Source organism: Zophobas morio, unplaced genomic scaffold, assembly GCF_036711695.1.
Source record: "Zophobas morio isolate AGI-343-1 ecotype UQ-CSIRO unplaced genomic scaffold, CSIRO_AGI_Zmor_V1 ptg000011l, whole genome shotgun sequence".
NCBI lineage: Eukaryota > Metazoa > Arthropoda > Insecta > Coleoptera > Tenebrionidae > Zophobas > Zophobas morio.
In genome coordinates, this window is record NW_026972116.1 from 2,236,304 (window position 1) to 2,258,672 (window position 22,369).

At 32.5% G+C, this 22,369-nt stretch overlaps 2 protein-coding genes across 4 annotated transcripts in view; one reads left to right on the forward strand and one right to left on the reverse strand.

Annotated features, from left to right (window-relative positions):
• The first annotated feature begins 5,665 nt into the window (after positions 1–5,665).
• On the forward strand, positions 5,666–20,531 carry LOC135126647 (cytochrome b5). The gene is made up of 3 exons (XM_064052691.1): positions 5,666–5,952; positions 6,365–6,567; positions 15,400–20,531. The coding sequence occupies exons 1-3, from the start codon at positions 5,842–5,844 to the stop codon at positions 15,479–15,481; spliced, it is 396 nt and encodes a 131-aa protein (XP_063908761.1). The 5' UTR covers positions 5,666–5,841; the 3' UTR covers positions 15,482–20,531.
• The window catches only part of LOC135126646 (hormone receptor 4-like), a 65,309-nt gene continuing 58,996 nt past the window's right edge, over positions 16,057–22,369 (reverse strand). For all 3 annotated transcript variants that reach the window (XM_064052689.1, XM_064052688.1, XM_064052690.1), the window contains one exon: positions 16,057–16,848. In XM_064052689.1, the coding sequence (XP_063908759.1) occupies positions 16,768–16,848 (81 nt within the window). In that variant the 3' untranslated portion in view covers positions 16,057–16,767. The remainder of the gene's footprint in view (positions 16,849–22,369) is intronic.

Below are 22,369 nucleotides of genomic sequence, written 5' to 3' on the forward strand. Positions count from 1 at the left end.
TGTGAATGGGCAGTAAAACTCATATTCGTCGAAAAAAGCATTAAATAAGCATATAAGTTTTAATATGCATAAAATTGAAAAAAAAGAAAATAAGCATAAAAAAAAATGTGTCAAATGAGTCCAAAATGTATCATAGTTACAGATATAAAAAAGTTTTGAAGTGCTTACATTTTTCACAAAAAGCAGCTCTCTAGTGATGATGGTAACACATTCTAGTGATTGGACAAAGTGACTACTTCAAGTATATGCATTTTGCTTAAATGAATAATTATATTTAATTTAGAAATGAGTATGTATAAAAGAGATTTAGTCATATGAGAATAATTTGGTATAACAATAAATTGTAGTGTAGTTTAATATACAAATATACTTAACAGAAAATGAACTTCAGTATTAAAACATCTTTAAATACATTCAAGAAAACGTAACTATGAAACTAAATCTTTGAAAGCATAATAAGACAAACATTTAAAACAAATCTAAAACAAAAATATAACAAATCTCAAAATTGGTACCATAACTCAAATTTTGTAACATAACTCAAAATTTGGTAACAAACATTATAGTAGTTGCGTGGTCAGCGTTCATCAAACAATATAACTCTTTAAGTAATAATTTTAATGCAAATTAATCTTTAAAAATATAAATCTCAAAACGTTATCCAATCGAAAATACAAAGGGCGATTTATCATCAAAATTAAACTGAACTTTAAAAATATTAACAAAAACAAAACTTTAAACATTTTATGAAATCATGCACATTTTTGGAGATGTCAACACTTACCCCCTTGTGTAACAACACAAACACACACTAAACAGGCAACTCTGGTCTTTAATGGATCTTTCGATCTTTTATAAGTAAATACCCCTCCAAAGGAGTTGTTTTCGCAAAATTGTTTACTTGTTACCAGTTTATTTGGGGTGTCGTAAAAGTATTTGTGTTTCCACCAAATTAGGCTTAATTAACTGTAATATGAAGATTTTTAGTGGCTAATAAATGTGCTTTTTGTTAAAATTAACAAATTTAAACCATGAAATTATAAAACTGGACAAAGACATCGTATCCAGCCAAACGGCGCCAACATTTAACTGTGAAATTATAAACCTTGATTAGCATGGTGCGAAATCATAAAATCCAAGATTCACAAGGACAACCTTGATTTTTACGACAATGACGATTGTTCTGATTCATACCAACATCTCCAAAAATAAGTAAATTTATCGCCTATATACAATAGAATAAATTTAAATGTTTATCCACAATCAACTTATAATTGGATTTTAATCCACACTTATGAACCGTTTTAACTAACACTTTATCCCCTAGTGGGATAAAGTTAGTTTATTCTACTGTTACAAAAATAGAAAAATAATAAACACAAATCATTAAAATTTATTGAATAATTACTTATTTACATTAACATTTATATTTAAAGTAACACACTTAATTACTTATTTACATTAACATTTATTGTATTAAAGTAACACACATAGCCCCCTTTGATATTTTGACTTCGGTGTCATTGACGCGCATCTTTTTCTCGACATTTTTGGAAATCGTAACATCTGGCACAGTTTTTGACGAATTTGTATAAAATGTAAATTTGTTTTTTTGGCCGGAAATTTTCTTTGCTATATCCAGTTTATTTGATATGGCGTATTCATGCAATGTGATTTTCTGCTATTGCTAAAGACCGCCACCCACCCTGCCGTTTGATTGTTGAAATATCAGAACCCTTTTTCGCCAACAAAGACGGACAGACAGACAGATGGACAGGCAGACGGACAGACAAACAAACGGAAACGGGAGACCTATTTCTTCGTACTGAAAGGTCGAGAAAACGTATAAGAAGAGAGTCGGTCGACGGACTTGATTACAATGCTTCCTTCGCTTACGCTGGGGAAGTAAAAAATTAATTGAGGAATGCGTAGTTTTATTGAGGTGCCATTCTTACAGTACTATTACTCTATACCTACTTAAAATGTACATATAAAATGTGGGTACATGTAGAACAGATTCAGTTCAATTAAGTAAGTAGTAGATAAATTATGTTAACCTGCTCTATGTTTTATACACTCAAATTTTCCACAGTCTGATTGTAAATATTTGTGCATCTATTTATACATATAGGTACGCTCACCGGCATGAAAATATGCAAAATAAAGAACGATTTAGGTTGCAATACTTTGGTGTTGTTGTGCAACGTTTATTGTAATAATTTCATCCAAAAAGAATTAAAATATATGTTATTTTAATGCAAAATGATAAAAATTCAATAATCAAAGCTGAAAAAAATTAAAGTTTCCAAAAAAGCAAAATCAATGATCATTGACACACTGTTTAAGGCCGTCAATAACGGGTATTTCCCCCACGAACCTGTAAGACTGCAGGGCATCCCATAAAATAAATTGTTTATTTATTCTTGTTGGATATTCTTTCGTTCTTTTAAAAGCACATCTACAGTGTGAGGTGCAGGTACACTCAATTAATATGCAGGTCAAGAAACAACATCAGAAATAAGCATAGTAAAAACGTCGAAGCACTGTACTCAGAAAAATATTAGCTGGCCCGTTTTTCATGCCGGTGAGTGTATAATCTGCACTACTAATAGGCTGTTATTTTCTCCTATCATGTGGGCACACAGTGAAACATTTCGAGGAACAAAAACAAACACCTGCAAATCGCTCCACGCGACATAAAATAATGACTCATTTAGTTCTTGACATCCTTATATTTTTACCTTTTCGAAGTATTAAAGAATTTTATTTTCAAACGTCATATAACTGACACTTATATGACGGTCTTACCGGGGTTTAATAAGTCTCATTTCTATGACAGCGTTTTTGAGCGGCGTATAAATAAAACTTATATGTACTCCATCGGAGTATAACTAAAATACTTATACTCCGCCGGCGCATAAATAAAATATTACATGACAATCAAAAATCTAAAGTGAATAAATTTATTATGAATGTTGGATATATTTATTATTGTCAAATTAAACTTTAATTACATCAAGCATTGAGTATGTACAATCAATGCATTAAAGTACAGGCAAATCTAAAAACTATTTCTTAAAATTAAAAGTGCAGTTATATAACGTACTATTTTGAAAAAATCCACTTTTACCGGCACTTGAATTATCTTCAAAAACTGGTATAGGCCCAACCAAGGTCCCTTTATAGTCACTATTAAGTAACCTTGAGGCCCAACGACATTTCGGACCAGCGATGAGTTACATAAGTTGGGTTTGAGGTCGTTTGGACAATCAAATTTTTCGCAGATGTTTTACTATCAGGAATTTTGACGTAAATTATGGAACCATGATCTTCAATATCTTGCACTTTCATTTTTACTAGTTCGTCACATCTGCAAGCTCCGGAAATTCCAAATAATAGCACAATCTGAAAAAAATGTTTTTTCTTAGATGGGTAAAATACTTTTTGATCCACTTACTTTAGTTCCCAAATATTTTTCATCCGGTGATTTTGCTAAGAAGGTAAGAAATTGATGCTTTGTTAGAACGGCCGACTTCTTAGCTTGATAATTTTCCCGCTGATGCTTTTTCAGAAAAGCACGAAGATTCAAATATTTTGAAATGTCCACTTTTTCTCTAATATGAAGTAGGGATCTCACCATTGAGTAATGGCTCCATAATGAAGAACTCTTCATTTTCTTAACATTTGCCAGTTCAACAAAATAACTCAACACTGCATTCTCTGAATCACTGGTCAACAAAATTCAATTTTTTCTCTCTAACTTTGACATAATAGTAATGTTTTCGTTTAATTTGTCTCTGTGTTTGTAACAAAGGGCATAAACCTTACAACTTAGCTCAATTAAAAATAAAAATGCATATTTGATGTTAAAAACAAAAAAGCAGGTAAAACAATTTAATTTTTGTATCTTTAACGGCAAAAAGTGATGTATTAATAAAAGAACAACCATAATTAAGAAAAAAACAACGATTGCAGTTTAAAAAACGAAAAAAACAAAAGAAACAGCTAAGACCGACGTTTTTTCGGTTGCCTCCTATAGATTTCATTGGAGATCTCTCGCTTGATGGTCCCGCAGTATTCTGCGAGCATTTAGGTGTTCCATCGATCTTGGTAACGTTTTTGTATCCACAAAATGCCCAGATGGAAGCGTTATCTACGTCCGTCATTCACGTCGTCATAATTTTTGGGGAAAAAATCAAGATGCGAATACATAAAATGCACTTTTAAGAATATGTTAATTTTAAATTTTTTATATGATGATAACATGTTTTCTACTTACTAAACGTAGTTTTCTTATTGTTTCCCAAGAAGTTTGTAGCAATTTGATCACAAAAAAATACACCTTATAGAAAGTTTCCTATTACTTAATAGTACGATTTTTGTATTTTTCAAAGGATAATATTGAAGATTACTTTTAAATGAGAGCTAAGTTTGGGTTTAGCCGTTTATAATATCATTTAAAATTGTTAATTAAATAATAATTGGCTGCTATAATAAAAGTTAGAGCTTAGCTGTTGACCAGTGATACTTCTTGATATTTCTTTCTTTGCAATACTTTAAAAATCTTGCGTATGACGCTTCGTATATGGAGGCTGATTTTGTAGGTAGAAGGCTTTCTACTTTCTACCGCCGCTTGTGCTCCAGCTACGACGTCTGGTGGCGTGGAGGCTATTTCCACGTCCTCGTCGCTCATAATAATTTTTAAATAGCTTCAAAACAAAAACGCAAAGATAAACCAAAAAATTTTTTTTTTTGGCTTGTTTATTATTTTCATAACCGTGTTGTCAACCATAGTAACCATGGTAAGTCAATACAAGGCTACTTAATAATTTCAGATTATTTTTTTAATGAAGCAACAAGATAGGAAATAATCGTTTCAAAAGAAGATTAATCGTTTGAAAATAAAATATTGTATTTCATTCGGAGTTTAAGTGACTTTATGTGACTCGTATGGACTTAATTTTAATTTAATCGTCCATGCTCCGTCACATAAAGTATCACTTAAACTTCTAATAAAATAAATATCTATTGTTTCTACATATAAAAAAAATGGTTTTCTTTAGTGAACAAAAATACCAAACTTAGAAATTATGAAAAAAAAAAAAAAACAAAAAATTTTACCTAATTCATGGGGTAGGTCGGTAGGTGTGATAATATTTCCAGGTAGCAGGGACAACTCGGAATATTCACCTACAGCAGTGATGCCTACAGTAAAAAGTGCGCAATTCGGACTTCTTGTGCTCGAAAAATCAGGTAGCGGGCGCAACTCGGATACGTCCGTGGTTGTTGGCCCGATCCGATTTGTCGTTTAAAATTTCTGAGTTGGTAGCTCTGTGCTTTCTAATCGATATAACGTGCGATATAACTAACAAACACCACATACCAACGCGAAAGATATATTTATATTTTAGATTTTGAGGAGGTTTCTGAGTCGCCTGTTTTTCTTTTTCTCAAGTCACAGTTTCGTAATAAGTATTTGGAGACATAATTTCTTACCCTTCTTATTTCAGTCATTATTTATGTAACATATTTGGATACGGCGAAAGACGATTTATTAATGTGAATTGAATAAATAAATTATTATTGTTTAAATATCCCGCCATCCGCTAATCCATCGTCATGTGTTCCTACTGTCATTTTACAAGGTTATCCGCGTGTGTGCGCTGTATGGAACCATCATTATTTTACAACTCACGACTACTAGTCAGTTTTACAGCGTCACTGGGCATAGATCAAGGTTTTTGTTAAGAAATTTTAGCACATTTAAGTGTTGACATTTCGTGCAGTTGTAGTACCGAGTGATCGAAAGTAAAGTAAACAGTGTCTACTCAAGCTTCGAAAATGAGCACAAAACAATACTCCCTGGAGGAAGTCAAAAAGCACAACGATAATCAGAGTACTTGGATAGTCATTCATAATAATGTATATGATGTGACGGTGTTTCTAAACGAGGTATTTATTCAATTGTAATTTTAGAGCTAGAAACCATGTGTACTGGTACTTATTTGAGTCTGCCTGTTATAAATTGTTTGCTAGCTGTTATAATAACTTTGAGAAAGCAAAAAGCATTGTATAATAAAGCAGCACAAAAGTAGAACAACTACGTTGATATATTAGACCCAAATAATTACCATGAGTTCATTAAAATATGATAAAGGCACCGTATTTTGCATGTTCACCATACAGTCTTATCACGTAATACCACGTAATAGTTTTCGGCATGATCAATAAATTATCGTTAATTTAAAAAATATATATATATATAAATAGCGAAAACACTACTAACAATATTTTAACATACTCGTATATAAATAAGCTAACCAATTAAAGGTACTTTTATATGCACTGAATCTTTCCTTCTTAGCATCCAGGAGGTGAAGAAGTCTTGCTAGAACAAGCTGGTAAAGATGGTAGTGAAGCTTTTGAAGATGTGGGCCATTCAAGTGATGCTCGCGAATTGATGAAAAAATATCAAATAGGAGAGATCATTGAATCAGAACGAAAGCCTGTTAAGGAAAAAAATGTCGATTGGACCAGCAGCTCGTCTCATAACTCTAGCTCCCAAAGGTGTGTAATTTCATAAAGTATGTGGAGTAATACATGCATGTTTTTGTTGTGAACCGTCATCAGTGTATGACTCTACAAAATTCATATAACGAAACCTTCCTGAATGATATGTCTTGCAATTGAACATAATCATGTGTTTCATAACCTATTCGCAAAATTTCGTCAAGGTTTTAATAATATAAAGACTACGTGCATTTGAAATAACCTTGCCTCTACTTGACACGAATTGTAAATATAAAATAAAATGCAGTGTTTTTGAGCTTTATTGGATGCATTTTGAAAATGATCAGTTTTGCCACGTTTATTTAGAAAAGTTTTAATTTTTGCTTCATGATTGGTTATTTTTTCGTTTCATGTTAGGAATCGCTTAGTAATAACAAGTAAACAAATTGTTATCAGTTGGTCAAGTACTTGACGAAACACGTAGTCATTGCGATAAGCATGTTTAGTATTTAGTTTTATCTTAAAACCAAAATTTAAAATGAACTGTAATGATAATTATAAATTTACGGTTTTGTTGCTTGAATCATTTTTGTAATTATGTATGTATTTGCGATAGCTGACCCATATAAATAAAATTATGTTCCGTTAATCACAGCTATTGAACTGAAAATTTACAATTTAGCGTAATATATCGCCCTGTTTTCTGTTTTTACACGTAATCAATCGTTTTGTAAGGTAATTCATTTTACCATCTCACAATTTCAGAATTAACACCACTTATAATGCAATATTGTACATGTACATATATTATATTTAGTTCAAATGATTTGTGATCTTACCAATTACGGGAAGAAATGGCAGAAAATACTGCGGCTACGAAAATAGTAGTTTCGCAGTCTAATAAAAATCGACACAAACGGCAGACAGACAGACGGATGGAAACGGGAGACCTATTATTTCCTAGGGGTCATGAAACATCAGAAAACATGAAAGTATCCATTCGTTGAATGGACCCTATTACAATACTCGTTTGCTTACGCTTGCCAAGTAAAACCGTACCTAAATCGCTTTTTTATGCAGGGAGACACCGTCCAATACCAATTTATTAAGATTATTAGTACTTATTTGTTCATCCACTGAAGTCTGAAATAAATTTAATTTTCTCTGTTATGAAAAGTTAAACGCACAGTGTGATTGGAAATGTCCGATACGGCCTTTGATTACGTATTTATTATGAAAATACACACATGATGATTTTCGTTATGATCCATAAGACCGTTATGAATGAAATAAATTTAAATAATCGGGAATGCTTTCTTTAATTTGTAACTTGTAAAGAACATGGGTGTGTAGAACCAAAACATGCCATCAAAATTGCCTTTAATAACTGTATAGATGAGACTTTTACTTGTGTAAACTCCATCTTCACTAAGTTAAGAAAAGTAAACACTTTACGAGTTTAAAATAATATATTGATAGAACATTGCCATACGTATTTCGGCGAAAGAGTGACTCTTATGCTGGAAGACGGTACTGTGTACAGAAGCTTAATAATAATATCAGTGTTCTATCAATGTATATATATATATAAGCTCGTAGTGTTTACTTTTCTTAATTTAGTAAAATTGTCTTTAGTATTTGGTCATCTTTATTTACTTTTTAAACATGGGAACATTAAAAGCCACCATTAATATTTGTGAGCTATTCATGCTTAGTTCATTGTCAATTTAATTTTGTCACGTTATGGAGTATTAAACCAAAAAAAAAAAGAAAATAGTCTTTAAATTTAATGTTAAAAAAATTAGGTAGGCAACACTAACGCGTTACTTGTTCTTGTTAATCAGTTTAACGTTTACGGTCAAATAACTGTTAAAATAAAGTGTTAATAACTACAATGCCAACATCGTTTTAAAAATAAATTTCACCGACTTACTAGACCACTTTTTTGATAGATCATATGGTACGATTTTATTAAAAAAAAAACTGGGCAAATGAGGTAAATGACAGTGACATAAACGTGTTATTCTCATTGCTTTTCATGATCGATGAGAACCTGATTTTCTCATCATGTCCAGTTTCTTTTTTTTTTTTTTTTTTTGAATAAAATAATTTAATAAAGTGGTATGGTGGTGGAATTCCCTAAAAAGATGACTGCCTAGCGTAGAACAATTAATAAATTCGCTTGTCCATAATTCCACATAAAATCAGGGTAAATTTTGATGAAATTTAATAACACTGAACTAGTGCAATTTCTCATGGTTACTTAATAGCTGTTATGGGTATCACTGTTTTTACTAAATTTAAGATGTCAATAAAGATAATGAAAAAATATGTCATTAAAAATTAATTTATGAATTTACTAAAAATCAACTTTTTTATTTTTAATATAGATATGTACCCATAACCGTAACCCAAATTCATAACATTTTCGAGAAAACTAGAACTAAATAGGTCTTTTTTTAATAATACAAGAGAGAGATGCGGGGGATCCAAGACGAGCTTTTCAGTTACAGAGTACCATATGATCTATAGCTTGATATTATAGTGTACTCAGAACAACGCTGTATAGTATATTTTTAGAATATATGATAGAAGAATATAATAGAATCACCAATTTTGATGAGTGTTAATGTATAACCAAAATTTCAAAAAAGAATTGTTAGGTACAGTTTAAGACAAATTGTAGAATTTCATTTTAACAATTTTTTTTGCGATAATCCCTGTGCATAATCCATATGTAAATCTATACATTATTAAACTATAGTTGCTGGGGAATGTTACAATATAAATTTAGACGAGGTTTGTTTAACAAAATTTTATTTTATTATTAACCTTTGCTGTGAAGGCCTTCGTTTCCATGTAATACATTAGTGTAATGAACAACTAAACAACAAAAAGCCTAAAATTTCTGTCATTTTAAGAAATTCAATTAATTTTTTTTTTACTGTAAACAAATTAATGTGTGACAATGTCCGGTTTCACAAAATTCAAGATGCAACCAGAAATACAATTTCAAAATCACCTTCGATATGTTAAAATTGAACATTTCGGCAGAATTGATACAAAATGCAGAATGTAAGTGCAGGAAAAAAGCGGCTTCACATTTATAGAGAGAATATTATTTGTATAAGACATACCTCACGAGTTCTTAATTTGAATGTGTTATTTCCAAATTATTAAAATCAAACAGGTATATTTTACTTTAAAAAATAGTGGTACTAAATATCAAAGTTTGTTATACAATTGCATTGTTGGTTGCGTTTGGCGACAAGCTCCTTATGAATAATCGGTATACGCAGGATGGTAGGGGTTCATTGCGAAATAAAATAAAATTAAGGAGTGGTAATTTACAACATTCTGATTCAAAAACCTTAATAACATTTTATTCTAACATGTACGGTTAGACCACAATAATTGTATGTCTTTGTTTGAGAGCCACTGTCCTTACTTTTAATTTGCATACAAACACGTAAGGTTTGTATGCAAATAAAAAAACAAGATAAAATTTTTATTAGTAACTATTGTTACACATCAAAATGATCAGGAGGTGCTGATCAGGAGCATGCTCTTATAAATCAGTAACAAGGAAAAGCTTTAAAAAATGCTGATGTAATAACATAATTAGAGCGTTTGTGCAAGGGTACGTTATACTTATAATCATATAAGCAGCCCATTTTACTGGAATGAGAAGAACATAAATTTTACTTTTCGCATATGTGCTAAGTTGTTTTAGTTATAATAAGTTAGGTTATGTGGTCGATTACTGAAACTTGACTGAAATCTTAGACTGAAACCAAAATGGTTTAAATGTATAGAGAGAGTGTTGGGCCCATTGATCTAATAAAGGAGTGGATGGAGCCTTGTGTACGTTTCCATACGCGAGCGAGTGTAATCAACATAAGAAAGAAATAGCTAGAGCGGTTATGCATCAGTGGGGAAAGGACGGCTGACCACGTATCACGTGCTGGGTGGCAAGAAACACTTCATTTGAACGGGAATTAATACGTTTTCTTACGAATCTATTCAAACAATCAATTATAACAAACGTCTGTTAATGAAAACTATATTTTTACAGTTTACATTAAAATTATGTGTAATGTGAAACAACAAAACTCATGTTAAGTGGTGGAGATAATCTTTTAATAAAATGAAATGTATAGAGAATCTACAATATATTACGAATTCAGTTAGTACAATAAACTTCTACAAGTTAACTAATCTTGTAGTGTATGTTCATTGGTAATTCTGAAATTTTTAGGATAAAAATAATTAAGCTTGCGATAAAAGTAACAGGGTGCCTAATTAAATTAAACATATTAATTGTCTGGAATTTTCTACTAAAATCTATTTTCTAAATCCACGTACAAATAACTAAAACAATAATCAATAGATATAAAATTCCCTCTTTTTGAAGCAATAATCCATTTTTTTCGTAACTCGGAATGTTTAGGGAACCTAACAAATTTTTTAAATTATTTACGAAATCCTTCGTCTGTGTATGCGATTATTACCTATGAAATGAAACAGGATTGCTTTCTTTGCACGTTCTATTCAATTATACGCACAACACGATTTCACGATGTTTAACAAATAGTTCAATAAAATACAACTTAAGAAGACTGTAGACATTTAAATAAGGTAACTTAAGCCTAAAAAACGTAAATTTGAAAAAATACACCTTTAAACACCATGCGACAGTATGAAAGAAACCTCCAGAAACACAATGCTCTGCAGTTTCGCGCCAATGTTTTGCCACCCAGAGAGCCCTATCTCTGTCCCACTGTGTTGACAACGCGCGTCTCTCTCTAAGTTACTTCCATATAATATTATTTCTATGGTTGGGCCCACTGTTTTGTATCGCACATATACAAACCAGAGAACATAGAGAAGCGACATAGAGGCTGATTTTGCAAAACCACCCTTATGGAGTCCTCAACCGCCAAAGGCAAGCGCCAAATTTAAATAGTCGATGCCAATAAAAACCTTGGTTCACTATAATTGTAATTCGTGTGAAGGAAATAGTAAGCAGCTTGTAATATTCTGGTAAATCTAGTGTCAATTTGTCGAAAGTAAAACGCGTCGTTAAAAATATTGTGACATTTCTTCTAGTTAATTTTATTCCTAGTTAGATCCAAACACTGCTGCCAACATAAATTGCGGACTCCTCAACCGTCATTTAATTTAAACTATGGCGCTTCTCTATGTTCTCTGTACAAACCCTCTCTCCCGTTCGTATCGTGTTCGTATACATTCGTAAATTGACGGATAAGCAATTGAGCGAGTCAGTGGCGTAACTAGATTTTAGTGGATGTTTGCAAAGACTAGATACGCAAACGTGCAGGAAGTGTATTAACCACACATTTTATTTAAAAACCAATATTTTTTATTTTTCTTGAAATTGTATGAAAGTGAAACGCGTCAGCCACTGTTCTGCAAGGGATTAAACCTCTCCCGCCTCACTCCTCTCACCCTGGAGATGTTGGTCACACTTTGATATATGGAAAGTGTACGGCATACTCTATCTATACTTTTCTTCAATATGTTCAATATCTTTGACTGAAACCAAGGACTGAAACTGAAGTTTAAGGTTATGTCAACACGACCTACTTCCGTGCGCGACAGCATAACGTTGAGTTTTTTTGATTGGCTTCGATATTTTTATAAATAGTGTAAGGAATCGCTGTATACACGGTCCATATGATTATAATTATAACGACGTGGTTTTATAAGCGAAAAAGTCCCTTGAGCAAACACTCTGGTAAAAATACATAGTTGACATTTAAGCACAAGAAATTGGATTTTTACATGATATGCTCGAAATGACGACCGTCCATTTGAACGTAGACTATAAGGAATTCACGTTCGGTAGATGTAACTAGATTTGGTAACTTTTTTTTTTAAGCTGTGTAACTGCGGACATAATTGTTCTAGTGTATAATGTATTACTGGAATGTCAGAAAGTAGCTATCAAAAATGTGACATGTAAGTAAGTAAAGGTCAAATATCGAAAATGTGATGGTTTTGTGGTAATCTGGTGAATCTATTTTTGAACCAAGGAGAAAATCGTATCCCTCTAAAAGCCCAAAGAGCAACCCGCATGTAAAATTTTGAATCTTTTCCCTTCACTAGTTTTTTTAGGAGGACAAGCTTTGATGTCATCATCATGGATCCACAATTTCACCATGGATCCGTTCTGGTATATCCATGTCTCATTCAAGAAAATGAAAAGTAAATCTTCACCACAATCACGCAATTGGAGATAGGTACCGCCTTAGAAATTTGATTCTGGCAGCTATAACGTGTTTAATATGTGAAAAACTTCGCCTTCGGAAACCTAAATTTATACGTGTATTATGTACAATTATTTTCAAAGCCAAGTGTTTTACCTCTTACAAAACAATAACGATTATATAAAACTTAAAAACCAATTGTAGAACGGAACCAACAAAGCATGTAGGTATATAAATCTGCCCAGTCGTCTTTCTGATTCTGATTATAATATTAACGGCACAAGCGCCAATTTTTTGAAAACCACGAAATATTTCTTGTTTCTTTTCCTTTAAAATGAGCTTTCTCGTGATTACTTTTATGGAAACTGTTTCCACGCTGTATTTAAGGATTTTCTAGAAACGAAGCGTGTTCAAATTAGAAAAACTTCGTTTTTTTCCACACAATTCAGATTTGACATTTGAATTAGAAAATTAGACAGTTGATGCCAATCTTAAATTTCTAGTGATCTTAAGATTGCAACTTAACCACAGAAAAGTTTCTGTCAGTTACTTCTACCGAACGTGAATGCTTATTACTCGCGTGCACATTCGAAATTGCCTGAGTTCACACGTATTGTGTTGACGGCTTCATGGATTAGGACCTTATTTCTTCCGCATGGAACAACTTTGTGACCCCACAAGTAGAATTCCAAGGGAGTAAGTTGGAAGATAAACCAGGCCAGGTCTGAGGTCTTCGTCCAATCCACCAACGTGGACAATTGTCATCCAAAAATCGCACCATATGACTGAAATGTGTTGGAGCCCCGTCATCTAAAGGTCACATGAGGATTGGACTAATTGAAAATGCCTTCACATAAACTCCCCTGCCTCGTCAATTGCCAAAATGTTTCCCAAAAACTCGGCATTTTCTTATACTTACCTCAGAAACCAAGTGTAAAATACAATTCTGCGTGGATAATTAGAATGCAACGACTGCACACGCTGGTCACGATAGGAGTACAACAACTGCTCCTTAAGAGTTCTCCAAATCGGCCTATGCGACACGTGGAATTAATTGCGACGTTACCCAAAACTTCTTCCTCCTTTAACCCGTATTGATAATAACGTTCCCGTTTTATCTAGCCTTCCGTGCACACACGCTGGAAGAGAGTGCAAGACGGCATCTGCCTCTGAGGGAAACCATTTTGATATAACTGAACTGGAATACAACATCGTCCTCGCGCTTCCCATGAATGAAATTGGTATCCGCTAATTCGACGATTGAGTAACCATGTTGGTCATCCATGTCAGATGATTGTAACACAATGATAAAATTTGGAAGTGTCATATCAGCAGCAGCCTACTACTAGTCTTTATTGTTTGCAAAGTGTCATAACAATTCAAATCCATGACAACGAGCTAAAGTGCAGGCCAAAAGCATCTCAGCTATGCAATTGCCTGCTGGTTCTCAAACGTGGACACTCACAGGTTGTGTGTTCAGTAACATAATTATGGTAATCCTAAACACAAAATCTTATTAAGGTTTTTGATTTAATATGGGTTAAACTGCTACCTACTAAAATTTAGAAACATAAACTCCTCTCACCCTGCATACATTATATACAGTATGATTTAAGGGTAAATGACCCAGTTAACCCTTTCTTATAGGCGTCCCAACATATATTATCCGCTTATTTCTTAATTAAAAATTTAATTTTCAAAATGCCTTGAATCCAAGTTTACTTTCATTGTTTGAAACGTCAGTGTCAGTTTCACATACATAAACACAAGACATTTTAAATCAATGGTTATTATTTTCAAATAAAATACAAGATCTTCTGAACAATATTCTCTGTCCATAAAAAAACATGTCACGTGTTCTAACATTTCTGGGCAATCCACTGACGTATTTGTCCAATTCATACTTGCAACTCGACCATATTTTCAAACGGCGTTACGGATACCCTTTTTTCTACGTATGCTCATAAAAAGTAGTCCAGTGGTGTTAGGTCGGAACTACGCAATGTGCACACTTCTACGTATACCTACAAGCCAATTTGTTTTCAAACACCATTCAACTGGTTTGAAAATTTTGTGAGTGGGATGTCTTCGTCCTGGATATTGCTGTGTGTACCGTCGTTTCCAAAAAAATTCGGGCAAATGACATTGACATTGAGTCATATTCCTATTGCTTTTCATTGATATATGGGAACCTGATTTGCTCATCGTGCCCGAAATTTTTTGGAAACGACTGTATAAGTTCGCAGCCAATCTAGCGTTTTTACCAAACACTTCCTAGGTTAATATCGTTTATGAAGGAATACGTCGACATTTTTTGAAATTTGAAAAAATGCTGATAATCAAACTGACAGTGGCCCAGCAAAGCCTACTTAAATTCATGGCAATTATTGAATTTAAAAAATTTAAATTAAAATTTGCATCAAGAAGTACGCGAATAAAGTATGAGTTGCTTATTATAAAGAGGCAAGTGTCATTTAAGCTGAATCTGCCTGTATTTAGTCTTAACAAAAAATAAACAGTCTCAATAATTTGTTATTAATATTGAAAAAAAACATGCTGTATTTGTTGTTCAAAGACAAGAAAACTTATTGTAAATAACTTTACAAATATTTTAATTTACGTAATATTTGATCTTAATGTGTTTTTTTTTAATTTGCAGCTCCTTCAAATCATGGATTTTGCCTGTCACCCTCGGTTTGTTGGCCACGATAATTTACCGTATTTACTTCCAATCACACTAAAGACTAAGCAGCAAATTGTGGATCGTATTAAGTTGCATTTATGGTTTAGTTAGGGTTTAGTTAATGCAGTTTTCGTAATTGGGTTCTATTGTTACAGCGATTGATTAAAAATGTAGTCTACTAGTAAAGTGATGTTTTGAATTTGTTAAACTCTACCCACAGACCGGCTGTTAATGTTAAAGATTGTGTAAATTTGATAGTTTGATATCAAGAAATCATAGTATGCTGTTATAAAAGTGTTAATGATAAATCTGTTGAGACTACATTCTGTAAGTTTTTATTTGAGGAAATAAAACACACTTTACAATAATAATAATCAGCTTTATTTTCTAATAAACAAGCTCAGATAACCTTAATGTTAATTAACAAAATAACGGTAACTCAAAACGATGCTTAATACATCAGGTAATCTTATGATCTTCTCAAAAGAAGTAGAATTTGCTGCAGTGGTAATTCTTTAGTAACGCAAAAGAAACAGTACGGATCTCAGCAAAATCTCCTTCGTTTGCGCAGTAAGTACAACTATGTTTCAAAATTTCGGTTTAAGCCATTATTTTCGAAATAAATATTTAAAAAAATGTATAGTTTTACAGTGTATACATGAAAAGATTAATAGTCTTATCAAAACTCAAAGGAACGACAATTTGTACACATACTTGGTTGCACTGGTAACTTACGTACAAAATTGGCAGTCATAACATACGACATCGTATTCAGCCATGCGGAAACGATCCATTCGCATCTCCGCATGACTTGTCATATCAATTATTACATTTATATAATCATCTAATGTAAATATATAAGATATTTGATGATGTAATAGTGCGGTACCGTAAATTATTTATGTAACCCAATATGAACTAAAAATGAGGAACTGTGATGTAGATAATTTCTTCAGTTTTTCTTCCTCAAAAAATCACTTACGGTACGGCATTTTACAACAAATAGAAGGCAACTTACTCAGACTTATGTAGCGGTCGTCCGCACACAACAATTTCGTGCTTTAAGATCTGATTGATTCATTTTCTTTTTTCCATAGTCATGAAGTGATTACGATGCATTTCACATTTAAAATCATATAATTTATCTATGTATATAATTTTTTTCTACATAATATACGCGTGAAGATAATTTACAGTTAACAGGTCATTAAAACATAAATATCAGATGTTCAACAAATTATATTATGTGAATTTATGTCCGTCTATATGCACCGAATATATACATCTTTAGTTTCTGTATAAATATCATTTACGAATCTTATCTACAGGTGTTGTACTTATGTACTACCTCTGAATCGCTGAATTTAGAAGAAAAGGAACGTAAAACATCTTACTATCTAGGAGAAGTGCTGCGGCAGATTGTATCTGAAACAGGAAAAAAAAAGGATTAACATAATAAACAATAAAACATGATGTTCTGAACAACATTATCAATGTGACCACCCCTCTGTTTTGTTCACAAACAAAATATTTCACGCGTTCTAACATTTCGGGACCAACGGACTGACATAGGTATTTGTCCAATTTGTTCGTGCAACTCAACAATATTTTTAAACGGCGTTGCGGATACCCTTTCTTTTACGTGTAAAATCTAGTTCAGTAAGTTCAGTGGTATTAGGTCGGGACTACGTCAACTTGTACGTTTACTTGTAGGCAAATTCCTCTCAAACGATTTTCAATCTGTTTAGAAATTTTGTGAGTAGCGTGCCTTTGTTATAGGTGTTGCTCTGCGTAGAAGTTTGCACCTGATTACCGCTAGATCTAGCGCTTTTACTAGACACTTCGTAGGTTAATATCGTTTATGAAGGAATATTTTGGCATTTTTGAAACTTGAAAAAAAGCTGCTAATCCGACTGACAAGTAAGTATACAGCAATGCATTAGGATTCATGATATTAGTGAAATTAGAAAGAGGCAAGTGGGTTATTTAAACTGAATTAGCTTGTATATACGGGGTGTCCTAATATACCTGTTCCATATGTGAAATAAGTTTGAAATTTAAAACGGTTAATTAACAAAAATAAAAGAAAATTATGATGCGAAAATCACATCAACTTTTCTTCTCCAATAGAATGGAGTATGTGTTTTAAGAGAGTGTGATAATACCTTTTTTCATTTTCCGTTAATGTAGCGCTTGATAGTTAACAGATTTGGCACAATATTTAAAAAAAAAATTGAATGGCAGAAAAAAAAAGTTGATGTAAAGGTAAATTAGCACGCAAAGCGGTTTAAAACAAATATCTTTTTATTGTTACATCATCTTTAGCTTTTCGGTTTTTCCGTAAATAATTTAAAATTTTCTCTGTAGCTAAAAAACAAAAAAGTATAAAATATTGGAGAATTTGTATACCGGGTGTCTGGAAAATGGCGGATTAACTCTCCAGTACGTTATATACGGGAGTTTCGGGAGTCCCAAAAAAATAATAAAAAAAATCTTTATGATGTAGATTACGAAAAAAACGTAATTTTATAAAAATAAAATTGGTCACACTGCACACACCTAATGCGTGAATACCTCCGGCTTACTTTCTGGTTTCTTAGTAAAGATGGTGACTGAAATCCACCTTCGCTTTATATCAGGCAAACATTGTTGTCAAATGGAATTTTATCAAATTATTACAAAAACAACAGAACCATATCTTTGTGCATTCTAACTGAAATGGTAATTAAATATGGTCGTGGACGAGAACAATATTAACTAAAAGTTTTATTACTAGTTATTGTGATAATGAACGAGTTGTTTAATTGTTAAACGTAGCAAAAGAACCAATTTTAAAATCATTACAACTCCACTAAAATGTGAGAAGGATTTTTTTTACTATTTTTCCCAGACTCACCACTTGATTGTTAAGAGTGTAGCGGAGAGTTAATCCGGCATTTGCCAGACACCCAGTATAGTTGCTGGAATTTTTTACTAATGGAATTAAGCATGATTTTTGCGTATTTCATATAGTATATTTCTTCATCTTTCCTCAATGTAACGTTTGACATGCTTTAAATTATGTAATGGCGAACAAATTATGTTTCTTGAATTCTCGTTTAATTTTTGTAAGGGAGCAATAAAATAATAGAAAACTAAAGATTTTCAACAAAATGAAACACAACCGACAAGATTTACAAGAATTTTCCAACAAAACAATAAGTTTCAAAGCAGCGTGTATTTCGTACGTTTAACAAAGTATACCAAGATCAAAAAAAAAAAAAAAACTGAATGGAATAAAAAAAAAATACGGCCACAAATAAGAAACAAATTGTTGGCGTGTTGGGAAAGCTTAATATGAAAAATAGATTCCAAAATTAATAACTTTATGTCTGTTTGCCAATTTGCAAAAATTAAGGCAAAGTCGAATATGCACACACATTTTATTAATTTTTATTTGCATTTCAGAAGCATTTAAAAGCATTTGATAAACAAAATACTTATCACAACGGTGATAAATGATTGGTATAAACACTTCACAAACATTCTCCTTATATCTGAAATAACAAAGGTTGATACTTTCTGCTGTAAACCAGAAAGATATGCCTGATACTAACGATTTAGGTAGTCATTTTATTTTTTTTTTTGTCATTTTTTCTATCAATAGTATCAATTAATCGTTCCAAGTTACAAGCTTATATCTTTTCAGTTATCTAAGATATCAGAACAGAACTGGTAACGGGTATGCCATGAGACAAATATGGCTAACCTCCAGGTCGCCCAAAGGCTCGCGCCCTTGCAACCTAACCCTCATGACTAAGTAAGCCTGAATTAGCGCTATGTACGTTAACGATTATAATTTTTTCTAAATTGTTCCCTGTAAAACTCATTTTGTAATGTGATGATGATTGCGCTTTATATCTATCTAATAGGGACGTTATATAGTTTCGACGCTGCTGGGTATGCGTGAATTTGAAGGAAAACTATCAATTTTTGTAGCGAATAATCAACACTCCGACATGATGTTCAGGTGTATTACTGCATGGGCGGTTTATGTAAAAGACCCGCTAAGATTCGGTCCATGTCAATGTGTCTAGTTAGCACGTTTTTAACATAAACGTACACGACTTTATTGAACAGTACGTGTCATAATATATTCAGTTATGAGCTAATAGATGTGCATCATATTTAATTTCTCAAATCTTCATGTAAGATGTATTCTATATTTTTCTCATAATTAAGTACATTTACACAATGTATAAAAAAAAAAAATGAAATAAATTCATTAAAAATTGAAAAGTGTAATTTGGCCAGTAATAACTAAATTAACCTATTTTGAAACGTGGAATAACATGTGTTCAGAACAAACAAAAAATTTACATGTCCGAAATTTACTACAGATGATGAAAAGACTAAAATTGATATGTTTACTGCAGAACTAGGAAATGTGTACACAAAGTTAGAATGTAGTTTTTTATAAACGTTGTAGTTAATAAGTTTCTATTGTATTATACATATTTAAAATCGACAAACATTAAGACTGATGTCATAGCCACTTAAAATACCAAACGTGATTCTCTTTTTTATAGTAGAATTAACATGCATTTAAGTATTTTAATAAATTATTAACCAAATAAAAAACAAAATAACTAAAATCATGAAATCTTGCGTTTCTGTGAGCAGGAATTCTGAGATGTTGATTTTAAACTTCTTTCGTTAGTTTCATTTCTTTTAATTATTTCAACAAACAGAGAAACAGATATACTGGGAAATAAGTTTTCAAAATCTTCATAATGAAAATTACTGGCTTAAGTTCTTTTAAAAATGTTATATAAGGTGAAATAGGTTGAAATCCTGGTACGTTAATAATAAATTTCACACAATTTTAGTTTACCATAGACACTGTTTAACTGGTGGCCTATATACTAGACTTCAACAATTCTGATTGTTTTTAAAATAAAATAGGTAGTTATTTGAATTATAAGACCAGATATTATATTTTTGCGAATACGAGTTAGTTTATGTGGCCGAGCCGATAGAGCAGGCCTGCAAATAACGACTATTCGCAAAATAATGTTCTAGGGGAGTGATGTACAAGATTTTTATATAAATAAAATTGTTATTAATTATACTGGTTTTTTTGATGGTACATAATTAAGGAAATGACAGTGTATAAACAAAACAACACCCCCCCCCCCCTCGGCCGGTCATTTTAAAGACCTCTAGCCCCTCTCCACGCCGAGATACACTCGGGTTAACAATAATAAATGAACACACAAGAAACTTTTACATTGAGATGGAAATTTTTATGTAATTTGCCAAGGGCACGTGCCCCCCCCCCAAAATTACAAATTCTACAAACACACTGGACATAGCAAAATAGTAATTTTCAATATTTAAAAAAATATCCGAAAATTTGTGTCAATTATCAAAACTAATTTTTTTACCTCGCTCCGCTTGTATAAAATGTATCAAAACTTATATCCACTTACATCTAAAGATGTGTGTCTTGGATATATGATATATTATTGCTGATTATTGCACTCACATGTCACATGATGTCAACTGACCAATCAAACGCGTCAATATTTGTAAATTCAACCAATCAGCATACAATTACGTGATAATTGCACACTGTGCAATTACCACTACCGATAATTATCACTAGCCAGATGTGCCAACTATAAGATAAGCAAGTACCAGTTAATTGCAAAAAAAAACAAGAGGTTACTAACCAAATATTTAATTATGAAACTAAGAATTGTAATTAATTATGGTACAGTTGTAGTAATTTACAGGGGTTTGTGTGCTTGGTGAAGTAGTAACTATATTTTTAGACATTTGTACCAAAGCAGACGGTGCGCAATTTGTGGATTTGTTATTAGACTCTTCCATAGCCGTTGAGTTGGCGCGTAATTTGTCAATCATTTGATAATGATGATCTCCATCGAGCTGAAGGTATGGTTTGATGGAGAAAGTATTGGCATGACCGGTAATCTTTATAAGCTGTTCTTCACCGACTCCCGCTTTTGCAAGTTGCGACACTGCAGTTGACCGTAATGAATGATTACTAATCTTCTTTTTCTTTATGTCGATGCCTATTTCTTCTGCGGCGGTTCTTGTCCATTTCCCCATTTCATTCCTTCCAACGGGTGAATTTTTGAACCATCCTACAGAACTAGGTTCTCTCCATGCAGGATTTGGCGTTAAAAATAAACGATCGGTGGTTATATGTTTACCTCTCTTGCTCAGCATTTTTTTGTAGAGCCTTAAATAATAAAATAATTATTATTTTGTATTTGAAACAGTATTTAATTACCTAACAGGGCAAATTCTAGGATCTGTGGTGTTTGTTGCAAGCCATTTGCTGTCTGTTAATTTATGGCTACCTCCTTGAGCTGTTTTGGAAAAAATACAATTGTATTCTATTCGCCCCGTAGGCAAACCACAATTATCACTTTCTTCCTTAAAATGTTTGATAGTAACGTTAACACCTTCACATCCCCTCCAAGCTAATTCTAATCCAGCCACATAAAAAAACATTTTCTGTAAACCATCTGGCGTGTCTTCGTTATAAATCTTTAGAATCTTGTTGTATTCTTCTAGAGTCAAAATTGAGGAACTAGTTTTGCGTTTTTCCGGTTGTATTTGTAGGTTCCGGCGTTTTGCGTCGCGTGCATTTCTACTACCCTTGAATTCCAGGTCAACAAAAGGATCAAACTTTATACCAAATTTATTGAAATACAGTTCTTGCAACTGCTTTGCCGTTACATTCCACATCGTTTTTATTACTGCTTCTTTGTAGTCATTACCATCGACTTTTTTCATATTGTACCCCCAATCTTTGAGGATGAATGCTAGTTTTTCCGTGGAAGTGTTTCCATCAAAAACATATTTGCGTTCACCGCAAAACTTCTCAAATTGCCTCCAGATTGAATTTCGTGAGTTCTTCGTATTTAGCGGCGTA